General features: G+C 43.6%; 1 protein-coding gene across 1 annotated transcript in view; it reads right to left on the reverse strand.

Moving 5' to 3' along the window:
* HS6ST3 (heparan sulfate 6-O-sulfotransferase 3) overlaps positions 1-2618 on the reverse strand; it is an 805949-nt gene extending 803331 nt beyond the window's left edge. Inside the window, exon 1 of the mRNA XM_082245410.1 lies at positions 1673-2618. Coding sequence (XP_082101536.1) covers positions 1673-2298 — 626 coding nt within the window. The 5' untranslated portion in view covers positions 2299-2618. The remainder of the gene's footprint in view (positions 1-1672) is intronic.
* Positions 2619-12394: the final 9776 nt, after the last annotated feature.

The following is a 12394-nucleotide window of genomic DNA, read 5'->3' on the forward strand; positions in this document are numbered from 1 at the left end:
ATTTGTTCACTAATTTAAAGGTACACTACAGGTTTCACTGTATGTGTTTTATTTACTGGATACTGTCAGTAGTCTTTAATGTCAAGATATTTACTGAAATTACTGAGTTTATTTGTCTTATAGCACAGAGGGGTGTTAAAAAAAAAAAACCTCTCCAGGTGTCACATACAAATGTGTACACAACATTTCTTATCCTTTCATTTCAAATAAAATCCTAAACTTACTTGTCATCATTGATTTGTACCTTAAGCAATAGATATGTCTTTTTAAGCAGGGGTTCTCTAAAAACCTAAAAGTTGCATTATGGCAAACAAAGTTGAGAAAAGGCTGGTCTTGACAATACAGCCACCAGTAAGCTCTATCACAGCATAGCACTCACAGATACTCAAGCCTCTGTAGAAACTCCACAAATCATTTCACTGAAGACATAACTACTCAGAGTACATACAAAGTTCTGTAAGTGCAGTGAACAGGTATAGCTCCACACCACGTATGCAGGTCCATTATCAGTAAATGATGTGTCTGCAGGAGCACTGAATCCAGCATCTTCTACAGCACAATTTTTTTGGTAATTACATACTAAGCTGCCCTTTTGCAAAATGATTGTATGCATCCCTGGTGTAATGTTCACATTAAGCTATAGACCACTAATTACAATGTCTCAGTAATTAGCACATCATGTATAGATAACACCTGACTTACATTATGCATTGCAGGATTAAGTTATGAGCTCTACGTGTCTTTAGCAAGATTAGAAGTCAGAACATTAAAAAAAAAACACAAAATATGGATAATCTTGTACATGAACTACTCTGGTATGCATCCTTTTTATAACCTGAACGTGCTTGTATGAATACAATGCAGCATCGTCTCCTATCTTAGTGGAACAACGCGACTGCTGTCCGCGGTGCTGAAACCTGCAGTTGCTGTCTATGGGTGCTGAAATGTGCGGCTGCTGACCACAGAGCTGAACAGCGCGGTCTCTAGCTATGGGGCTGAAACAGGCGGTCGCTGTCTATGGTGCTGAACTGTGTGTCCGCTGTCCACAGCGCTGAATCCTGCCGCTGTCTATGGTGCTGAAACCTGCGCACCGCAGGCCATGGTGCTGAAACAATAGAATGCTGTCTAAGGAGCCGAAACAGTACATTGCTGTCTATGGTGCTGAAACAGGCGGTTGCTGTCTATGGTGCTGAAACATGCGGTCGCTGTCTATGGTGCTGAAACATGCGGTCGCTGTCTATGGTGCTGAAACATGCGGTCGCTGTCTATGGTGCTGAAACAGGCGGTCGCTGTCTATGGTGCTACATGTGTGCCCGGTGCCCACAGTGCTGGACTCTGTCGCTGTCCATGGTGCTGAAACCTGCACCCCGCAGTCCATGGTGCTGAAAGCTTCGGCCGCTGTCTACTGTGCTGAAATCTGCAACTGTCTATAAACAATACAGCTCTAGGGAAATATTTTAAAAGCCAGGACCTGCAGGACCATGCATTACATTTGACATTAAATACACACATTTTTCTCAACCCAAAGGCAATCTCACATCTACTGCAAGATCCCATTGATATAAGTGTACATTGACTAGCTATGGCATGTTCAGCAAACAGATGTGCCTCCTATATACTTGCATCTGGACCTGTAAGATGCATCTTTATACAGTGGCAGCAGAGCACTGACCTGTGGTTTTTCTGGCTGTCCTTTTTCTCCATGATTGCCGGTACACAGTTGGTGAGTTCAGTCCAGTCTGCATGCAAACCACAACTCCAGCCTGTAGAGAAGCGAGAAAACAACCAGGTCTCCTTTCTCCCAGGACGATGACAGGTGCACTTTTTCTGTCCTGGCTTACAGTCACAGGGCTGTTCCAAACGGATATTCCTAACCAAATGCCTTCCAAAAGTAGTCCCCCCTGTCTTCTGGATGTGCAGGAACACTATCACATCGTCCCCCTTGATGTTAAAATCCACAAATCTGTAAAGGTCTTTGGCCATGAAGCTGAAGGTCGGCTGGAATTTGGGGGGGATGTTATCCTCTGGAAGTTCACTCTCATCCTCGCCACTCTGCCACAGAACCTCTGCCATTGCAGGCAGCTCAGAGGACTGTTCTCTTACAGGATCCCCTGCCCTGAAATACCAGGAGCCGGTCCCAGTTGGGCAGATGTACTGGTAGACAATCATCACAAAGAGTACAGCTAGAACCGGGGCCAGGATCAACTTGTTGGCTCTGTCATCCATGATTCCAGAGAATCCTTTTTCCTGAATGCTCATAAAGGAGAATGAATGTACCTTTATTCTTTTGGCTGACATCAAGTAATATAAGAAAGCCGGGCTTTCAGTTTCAGGGTGATCTGTTGGTTCTTGCTTGTACCCATCCCAGCCTGCGTGGCATGCATTGATTGCTTTGTGCTGCAATACAAATCACTAAGTTGAATGCAGTAACAAAGTTACAAGTGTGTGGAGGACACGTGAAGGTGCCATGAGCTGAGCCTGGCCGCTCGGCAGCAATCCTCAGCTAGCTCCTCACATTGCCTGCACAAGGAAACCCTCACGCCTTCTGCTCAACGGGATGGGAGCTGAATGCTGGAATTTCTCATTCACACCAAGCCAATGGCAGAGCAGCGTCTCACTCCTTATACCCAATCACTGGCTTCTTCTAGGAATGAAGCACACAGATTTGTGGACCAATGGAAAATGTAAACAGGGAGTAGATTGACTCCTATACTGCAGACAGCAGAGATGAGCCAATGAGAAATGCAATGACTGCTGATGGGGGTGGGTGAAGCGTGCGAGGAGCCAATACAGCATGGATGAAGCTCAGCTGTTATATGGGAAAGAACACATCCCCGGCATACCTTTACATGTGCTGCTTCCAATCATCCACTGCGCAGTGCAGACTTCTGTCTGAGCTGATGTTCACTTACTCAACCAATTATCTGAAAAACAGGGGGATGCCATGGCTGACCACCTTATCAAAATGATGAGGGCTTAGCTATTATGCTGACCAAGAACAAGAATGCATATTAGGAAAAGAAAAGAAAATCCAGAATATTAAAAGAATTGAATCATAAAAAGAAGAATTCCAGCTAAAGCCCAACTAGTCTGAAAAATGCTCCCTTCCCTCCTAACACCTATACTACGTTACTACTACGTCACTAATCTGTGTAAGATGTATAAAAATATATATATAGTTACATAGTTTGTGAGGTTGAAAAAGGACACCAGTCTATCAAGTCTAACCTATGGTGTGTGTATGTTTATGTAAATAGTATGGTATACCCCTGTATGTTGTGGTTGTTAAGGTGCCCATCTAATATTTTTTAAAACGACCGACACTCCCTGCTGATACCACTGCTTGTGGAAGAGAATTCCACATCCCAAAAGTTCTGACAGTAAAGATACCTCTACGCAGTTGAAGGCTAAACCGCTCCTCATCCAACCTTAGTGAATGACCAACCAAGTAATCCCCTGTGTCAACCAGCGGAATAGAGAGAGCACCCAACAACAGCTGTGAAAGCTGGGAGCAAAAACCCTGAGAATGGATTCACACATGTGTGATATGGGAACCAGCGCGGTCCTTTTGCGGGTTCCAGCATCGCATCTAACTCCCAGCCAGTTTACATTCACTGCGGGTGTCAATAGAAAGTTAATGACACCCCCAGATCAGTTCACAGATCGCAGTGCAAACTGTGAAATGGTACAGGAATCGAATCACATTGGTGTGAACACCCATGTGATTTGATTCCGGTGCGGACCAAAAAAAGGGTCCTGTACCATTTTGGCCTGAATGTGATGTGAATTTAGCCATACAAACTGTGTGGCTGAATTTGCATCGCACAGACATCGCATGTGATCTGCACAGCAATCCCACCCTTAGTGGTTGTAAAGCCTTACGGTTTTTCACCTTAATGCATTCTATGCATTAACCACTTCTGTACTGGAAGGTTTTACCCCCTTAAAAGAGTTGTATAGTCATAAGGTTTTTAATCCTAATGCATTTTATGCATTAAGATAAAAAGCCTTCTGTGTGTAGCAGCCTCCCCAGCATCCCCTAATACTTACCTGAGCCCCATCTCTGTCAAGGGATGTCCACAAGTCCCTCGGCCATCCGGGACTCTCCCTCCTGATTGGCTGAGAAACAGCCACGGCGCCATTGGCTCTCATGGCTGTCAATGAGAAGAAAGTGGGGGCAAGGCGGAGCTGCAGCTCAGCTCGGATGCCCCCATAGCAAGCTGCTTGCTATGGGGGCACTTGACAGGAGGGAGGGGCCAGGAGCAGCGAAGAGGGACCCAAGAAGAGGAGGATCCAGGCTACCTTGTGTAAAACCAACTGCACAGAGCAGGTAAGTATAACATGTTTGTTATTAAGAAAAAAGAGACCTTACAATCACTTCAATAACCAGGCCATTTTTTGTGATACAGCACTAATTTAACTGACAATTGCGTGGTCGTGCGACGATGTACCCAAATAAAATGTATGTATTTTTTTTACAACACATAGAGCTTTCTTTTGGCAATATTTAATCACCTCTGCGGTTTTTATTTTTTGCACTATAAACAAAAAAACAGCAACAATTTGGAAAAAAGAAAAATAATAATTTTTACTTTCTGCTATAAAACACAGCCAATAAAATTAAAAAAAAAATCAAATGTTTCTTCAATTTTGGCCAATACGTATGTATTCAGCTACATGTTTTTAGTAAAAAAACAAATCCCAATAAGTGTATATTGATTAGTTTGCGCAAAAGTTATAATATCTACAAACAACGATGCAATATTTTTATGGATTTTTTCTACTAGTAATAGCGGCTGACAAATCGGACATCTAACTGACACTTTTGACACTTTTTGGGGACCAATGACACTAATACAGTGATCAGTGCTAAAAAAAATGCATCATTACTGTACTAATGACACTGGCGGGGAAGGGGTTAACATTAGGGGCGATCAAAGGCCTAAGTGCATTCCTGGGGAGTGCTTACAAACTGTGGGGGGTTAGACAGGGACCAGGGTTCCTGCTTAGGAACAAAAGATCTCCATCCCCTGCAGAACGGCGACCTGCCTTGTTTACATAGGAATGTCGCCATTCTGCCTCTCCCAGGGAAGATCACTGGTGGCTGGCGGACATTGGGTCCGCCTGACCCGTTGATTGACATCCCAACGGTGCTGCAGAATTCCCCCTAGTACCCCCATTTTCTTACCTGAGCCAGATTTGATCCAGCAATGTGCATCAGTGCAGTGGCTCCAGCCACGAGGAAGAGGAGGAGCCTGGAGCGCCGGCCGGGGAAAACAGAAGAAGAAGATAAGGGCAGCATTGTGCAAAAGCATTGCAAAGATTGGATAAGTGTAGACATGTTTGTTATTTTCATCCAAAAAAGCTTTACAACCATTTTAAACTGCCCATACAATATACAATTTTCGTATTTAGTTTCTTTTAGATTTACCTTCAACTATGTATTGCAAGTGCCTGTCTGATTGCACATAAATTTAAAGTGTTTACTTCATAATATATGGTTTTGGTAAATCCAAAAGAAAGTTGTACATGAAAACTGTATAATGTATGGTCAGCCTTAGGCTCCCATGGTTAAACCATTGTCAGCAGTCTCCCTACTCTCATGCAAGTGCCGCTGGCTGACACAGGGAAACCATATACCATGACCGGACTGGACTGAAAACAAGTAAGTATATACATCTTTATTATTATTATTATTATTATTATTATTATAATATAGGATTTATATAGCACCAGCAGTATAAGAAGAGCTTTACAACTTGAGAGTAGACAGTACAAATACAATACATTTTAATAAAGTAGGAATCAGAGGGCCCTACTCGTTAGAGCTTACAATCTAAGAGGGAGGGTCAAGAAATAAAAGAGGTAATAACTGTGGGGGATGGGCTGATGGAGAAAATAAAAGTACAGTTGTTAGGTGGTTGCACAGATAGGTTTCTCTGAAGAGATGTGTTTTCAGGGATCGTCTGCAAGTTGACAAAGTAGGAGCTAGTTGGACAGATTGGGGTAGAGCATGGTAGGGGCTCGGGAGAAGTCCTGGAGGCGAGCATGGGAAGAAGTGACAAGGGAGCTAGAGAGCGGAAGGTCCTGGGAGGAACAAATAGAACTATTTGGTTGGTATTTTGAGACCAGGTTAGTGATGTAGCTGGGTGCCTGGCTTTGTAAGTTATGGTTAGTAACTTGAATTGAATGTGTAGCTTGAGTAGCAGCCAATGGAGGGATTAGCAGAGAGGGGTAGCAGGCACAGAGTGGTTTGTAAGGTGGGTGAGCCTGGCAGCAGCATTCATGATAGACTGAAGCGGGGTAGCCTATTTAAAGGTAAGCCAATGAGAAGGGAGTTGCAGTATTTGAGATGGCAGATGACCAGGGAGTGGATTAGAAGCTTTGTGGTGTCCTTAGTTAGGAAGGGGCATATCTTGGAGATGTTGCGGAGGTTGAGGCAGCAAGCTTTGGACAGTGACTGGATGTGTGGAAGAAAGGATAGTTCAGAGTCCAGGATTACACCTAGGACCTTGGCATGGAGGGACGGGTTGATAGTTGAGCCATTCATTTTGACAGAGAAATCAGGGTAGAGGAAAGTGGGGGAGGAAATATCATGAGTTTGGTTTTGGATAGGTTGAGTTTGAGGAAGTGATGTGACATCCAGGCTGATATAGAAAAAATATGAATACAGCTGCGCTAACAAATACCTAAAGAGTAGAAGCTAACACCACAACTGACATAAAATTGTTACAAATAAATTATAATACAAAGTGCAGCGCTATGTGAAAAATTATTTGAGTTGGTACATTAATACCAATATATTAAAGGAACTTTTTGCATACAATCGCCATTACATTATGTGGGTGTCTCCATTTCTTACATGGAATGTGGAATGTCTGGAGGTCTGAGTCATCTATCCCCAGTGGCCTGTCATCATTTGTGAGACCACTGTTATCTGGACCCCCCCCCCCCCATAACATGGGAGCTGTGGATCATCATTATGTGTGTTTGACCCTCTTGCTATAAGGCACCTGGGTCCACAGAATCCAGTGAGCACACATCTATATCCCTCTCCTGTGGGTGCTGGCTCCTCACTTGGTTTTTACTAGAGGTTTTGCACAACTTTTGAGGATTCACAGTTCAATAACTGGACTCTCTATGATACTTACTTTCCTGTATTATTTCACTTTTGATTATTATGTGGACTTTTTTGCATTTTTCATCAGCTTAGGAGATTGTATGCACAAAGTTCCTTTAATATATTGGTATTAATGAATCAACGTATTAATTTTTCACTTAGTGCTGCACTTTGTATTATAATTTATCCAGGCTGATATGTCTGTTAGTAAGATGGTGATGCATGAGGAGACTGATGGAGTGAGCTGAGGGGTGGAGAGATAGATTTGGGTGTCATCAGCGTAGATATTGAAAGCCATGGCAGGTAATCAGCTGACCCAGGGAGGAGGTGCGGATTGAGAAAAGGAGTGGTCCAAGAACAGAACCTTGGGGGACCCCAACAGGAAAAAGAGGAGCAGAGGAGGTAGTAGAGTTGGTATTAGCACTGAAAGTGCATTGGAATAGGTAGGCTTAGAACTAGTGAAGAGTACAGTCACGGAGACTAAGGGAGTGGAGTATTTTGAGGAGGAGGGGTTGGTCCACTGTGTCAAAGACAGCAGAGAGGTCCAGGAGGAGTAGTACAGAATAGTGTCCATCAGTGTTTGCTGTTAGTAGGTCATTTGTGAGTTTAAGGAGAGCAGTTTCAGTGGAATGTTGAGAGCGAAATCCAGACTGAATGAAGAGGGATCAAGTAAGGAGATGGGGCAAAGATTGTAAAGATTGGTTGGGTCCAGTGAGGGCTTTTTTAAGGATGGGAATGACTAGCACGTGTTTTGGAGAGTTGGGGAAGATGCCAGAAGAGAGGGAGAGGTTGAACATGTAAGTTAGAGAGCGTAGAATAGAGTCAGAGGGTGTGCGTAGCATGTGCGAGGGAGCAGGATCCAGGGAGCAGGTGGTTAGATGGGTGTTAGATAAAAGTCCAGCAACCTCATTAATACTAGCAGGGTGGAACGAGGGAAGTAATGATTGTACCTGTGGACATGGATTGTGGGGGAGGTTTCAACAGTTGTGTTGTTAGAGAGCAAGATGAGCTCCAGTGTCTGCTCTCTCCCACTCCTACCATTGCACACGGGACACAAGTTAGACATATGTGTCTGCTCCCTCCTCCTATTTCTCTCCCTGCAGCAGTAGTGATGCCCAGGGTAGAGAACAGAGTGCAGCACTTCTTCCTCCCTCTCCCCCTCCCTCCTGGATGATGGACTGCAAAGTATTAGGGGAAATATAGTCCGGAGGGGCAGGAGTGCAATGAAAATTAATGGAGCTACAGATTGTAATGGCCACAATGAGGAGATGAGACAGAATTTTCACAGGAATTCTACAAGATATTAGGGGCACTCTAAGGCCCTGCTCACACTATTGCACAGTGAGGACAAGTGTCAATTGAATGGGCTGCCCTATGCATGCTTGTCACCGTAAAATAAGTTCCTGCTTAATTTTGGGTGACAAGTTCCAGAATTTTAAAAGATGTGGTTTGCCACTTTATCCTGTAGCGTGACAATCGTGGCAGAATCGCATCCATTTTTGGGGTCCATTGAAGAATAATGACACTCAAAAGTGCACCACGCATTTTGCTGAAAATGCCATGCAATTTGGAATAATGGGCAGAGTTGCAGCTATTCCAACCCCCAAATTCTGTATCGCAAACTGTGAATGGAGCCTAAGGTTGGAGGCAGCAAGTGAGAACCTGCTACTAGGGGTGTCTGCATCCATATAACCCAGAAGTTTTGGAGGCTAAGCTGATGTTTGTGGGGACCTGCAGCAGTACGGACCTAAAGCTGGCTATCTGTGCCTTACCAAGGACCAAATGTCTGAGTCACTAAGTGTTATTCGACGACCTTTGGGAACCTGCTGAGTAGGGAGATGAACTACACATTTTACCCTCTCATTACCCACACATAGGCAATGCCACATAGACAGTTTTCACCCAACTGCTCATCTACATACTGTTCATCACTAAAACTCTTAAAGGGACAGTGCACCACCTAAAGGAGGGCCCCACCAAAAGCCGTTAACATTAACTATTAGACACCAAGTACTTTTAGCTACCTTTAGTTAGTTAATGCAGTGACAGAGACTCTAGTTGCACCAGTTATAGATCAGTTTAACTTTGCTATAGTCTTTTAAGTGGCAGATAGTGGGTTATTGGCTGTTCTCCTATTATATTGCCTTAAAGTATGTATAATCATCTATGTCTATATATAACCTCACGGTGTACCAAAAAAATATTATTATCAAAATAAAGGTAAAAACAACACTAACAGTAATAAACTAGAGAAATCTTCCCATAGCCTATTTAATAGTTGTAACTTGATAATCCAATTAATCTAAAGAAAGTCCATAGACTTAGACTATATAGGTGGACGGTGGGCATTTCCACCCACTGCTCCATTGCCTGGACTCACAATACCCTGCTGGTGATGTTATGCGCTATTCCGGCATCAAGCAGTCAGTGGAAACACCGATGTACAGGCTCTACTGGGAGACACGAGGGTGAGTAATTTAGTGGGATATTGTATTGTAAAGATTATTATTACTAATGGGGTTTGGTGAAGCACTTGCAGTGACGTGAGATCTGCACACTGACTATTTACTATTTTATTTCTCAACTTTATGGTGAGACTGTTTGGCACCTACAGGTGTGAAGACTCTGTGTTATCCAGCGCCTTCTAAATCTATGAACTTTCTTTAGATTTACTGAATTATTATGTATAATCATCTGTTCATTGATTTATGTCTTGTTTAATTGAATTTTACCATAAGACATTTAAATAATTTACCACCAAACTTCTTGTGGCCAAATATATTTATGAGGTCAGGCACTGATGTGGACGAGAAGGGCTGTCTCTTAGTCTCCACTCTAATTCATCCCAAAGCTGTTCTATAGGGTTGAGGTCAAGACTCCCCCTGCAGGCAGGTCAATTTCCTCCACCCCGAACTTAATCATTCATTTCTTTATGGACCTTTTTTGTGCACTGGTGCGCAGTCATGTTGGAAGGGGCAAGTTGGGAGCATGAAATTGTCCAAAATGTCTTGGTATGCTGACGCCTTAAGAGTTCCCTTCACTAGAGCTAAGGGGCCATAAAGACATGGATGAGTGAGTTTGGGGTGGAGGAACTTGACTAGCTTGCACAGAGTCCTGACCTCAACCTGATAGAACACCTTTGGGATGAATTAGAGCACAAACTGCAAGCCAGGCCTTCTTGTCCACATCAGTGTCTGACCTCACAAATGCGCTTCTGGGGGCTTGGAAGGCTTGGAATGCTTTATTCTATCCTATTTTTTTTATTTTCTGTAATAAAAAACAAAATGCATGGGTTATAAGAAAAACAGAATAAAGCTCTGTCTTTATCTGTATTTCAGCTCACTGATGCAAACTGGTTGAATATTTGCAATATAGAGGCACTAACTGACTGTTCAGGCAAAGGGCAAAAGTAAACCTAAGTTGTTCACATTAGAGGTCCGTTTAAACGTTCCCCTTTCTTGGTGTTCTAATGTTAAGGGGGCAAAAAGCTTTTGGCCCACCATATTGGTACAGCAGCACCCCCCCCCCGCCCTTTTCTGTTTACTTCTAGAATTGATTTGTTAATAATAAATAGTGTTTGGCAAGTTGGGTGTACAGACCCCTTAAGAATTCTAAAGGATAAGCCTGAGGTAAATTCCAGCCAAAGGGAATACTTGGAACTTTCAGGAAATTTGGGATGCTACATAAGGAGCAGTTGAATCTGGTCCTTTGCCACTTGTGGACCAGCTATCAAAAAGGAGCTTCCCTCCCTCTCGCCCATCGCAGGTACTTTATGCGGTTGTCTGTCGCACTGCATACCAGGCAGGGATTTTTGTTGTATTTCAGTAAATTTATGCTCGAGTTCTAATAACTGAGCAAAAAGGTGATGATATTTGATGCAGGTTTTATTTGAATAAAATACAGAGATTTCTTGATATTATTTTATGTAAATATATGGTAAACCAATAAAGTGCCACAGCCATTTCATATTTTATTATATCTTTTCATGTGACAACACTGAAGAAATGACACTTTGCTACAATGTAAAGTAGTGAGTGTACAGCTTGTATAACAATGTAAATTTTCTGTCCCCTCAAAATAACTCAACACACAGTAAATTTTTTGTCTAAACTGCTGGCAACAAAAGTGAGTACCACCCTAAGTGACAATGTCCAAATTGGGCCCAAAGTGTCAATATTTTGTGTGGCCACCATTTTGTTCCAGCACTGCCTAAACCCTTTTGGGCATGGAGCTCATCAGAGCTTTACAGGTTGCCACTGGAGTCCTCTTCCACTCCTCCATGATGACTTCACGGAGCTGGTGGATGTGAGAGACCCTGCGCTCCCCCACCTTTCGTTTTGAGGATGCCCCACAGATTCTGAATAGGGTTTAGGTCTGGAGACATGCTTGACCAGTCCATCACCTTTACCCTCAGCTTCTTTAGCAAGGCAGTGGTCATCTTGGAGGTGTGTTTTGGGTCATTACTATGTTGGAATACTACCCTGTGGCCGAGTCTCTGAAGGGAAGGGATCATGCTCTGCTTCAGTATGTCACAGTATACGTGGGCATGCATGGTTCCCTCAATGAACTGTAGCTCCCCAGTGCCGGTAGCACTTGTGCAGCCCCAGACCATGACACTCCCACCACCATGCTTGACTGTAGGCAAGACACACTTGTCTTTGTACTCCTCACCTGGTTGCCACCACACACACACTTGACACCATCTAAACCAAATACGTTTGTCTTGGTCTCATCAGACCACAGGACATGGTTCCAGTAGTCCATGTCCTTAGTCTGCTTGTCCTCAGCAAACTGTTTGCAGGCTTTCTTGTGCATCATCTTTAGAAGAGGCTTCCTTCTAGGACGAAAGCTATGCAGACCAATTTGATGCAGTGTACGGCGTATGGTCCAAGCACTGACAGGCTTACCCCCCACCCCTTCAACCTCTGCAGCAATGCTGGCAGCACTCATACATCTATTTCCCACAGACAACCTCTGGATATGACGCTGAGCACGTGCAACTCATCTTCTTTGGTCAACCATGGCAAGGCCTGTTCTGAGTGGAACTTGTCCTGTTAAACCGCTGTATGGTCTTGGCCACCGTGCTGCAGCTTAGTTTCAGGGTCTTGGCAATCTTCTTATAGCCTAGGCCATCTTTATGTAGAGCAACAATTATTTTTTTCAGATCCTCAGAGAGTTCTTTGCCATGAGGTGCCATGTTAAACCACCAGTGACCAGTATGAGAGAGTGAGAGTGATAACACCAAATTTAACACACCTGCTCTCCATTCACACC

The sequence above is a fragment of the Pelophylax lessonae genome, assembly GCF_965119305.1.
Source record: "Pelophylax lessonae genome assembly, chromosome: 2".
NCBI lineage: Eukaryota > Metazoa > Chordata > Amphibia > Anura > Ranidae > Pelophylax > Pelophylax lessonae.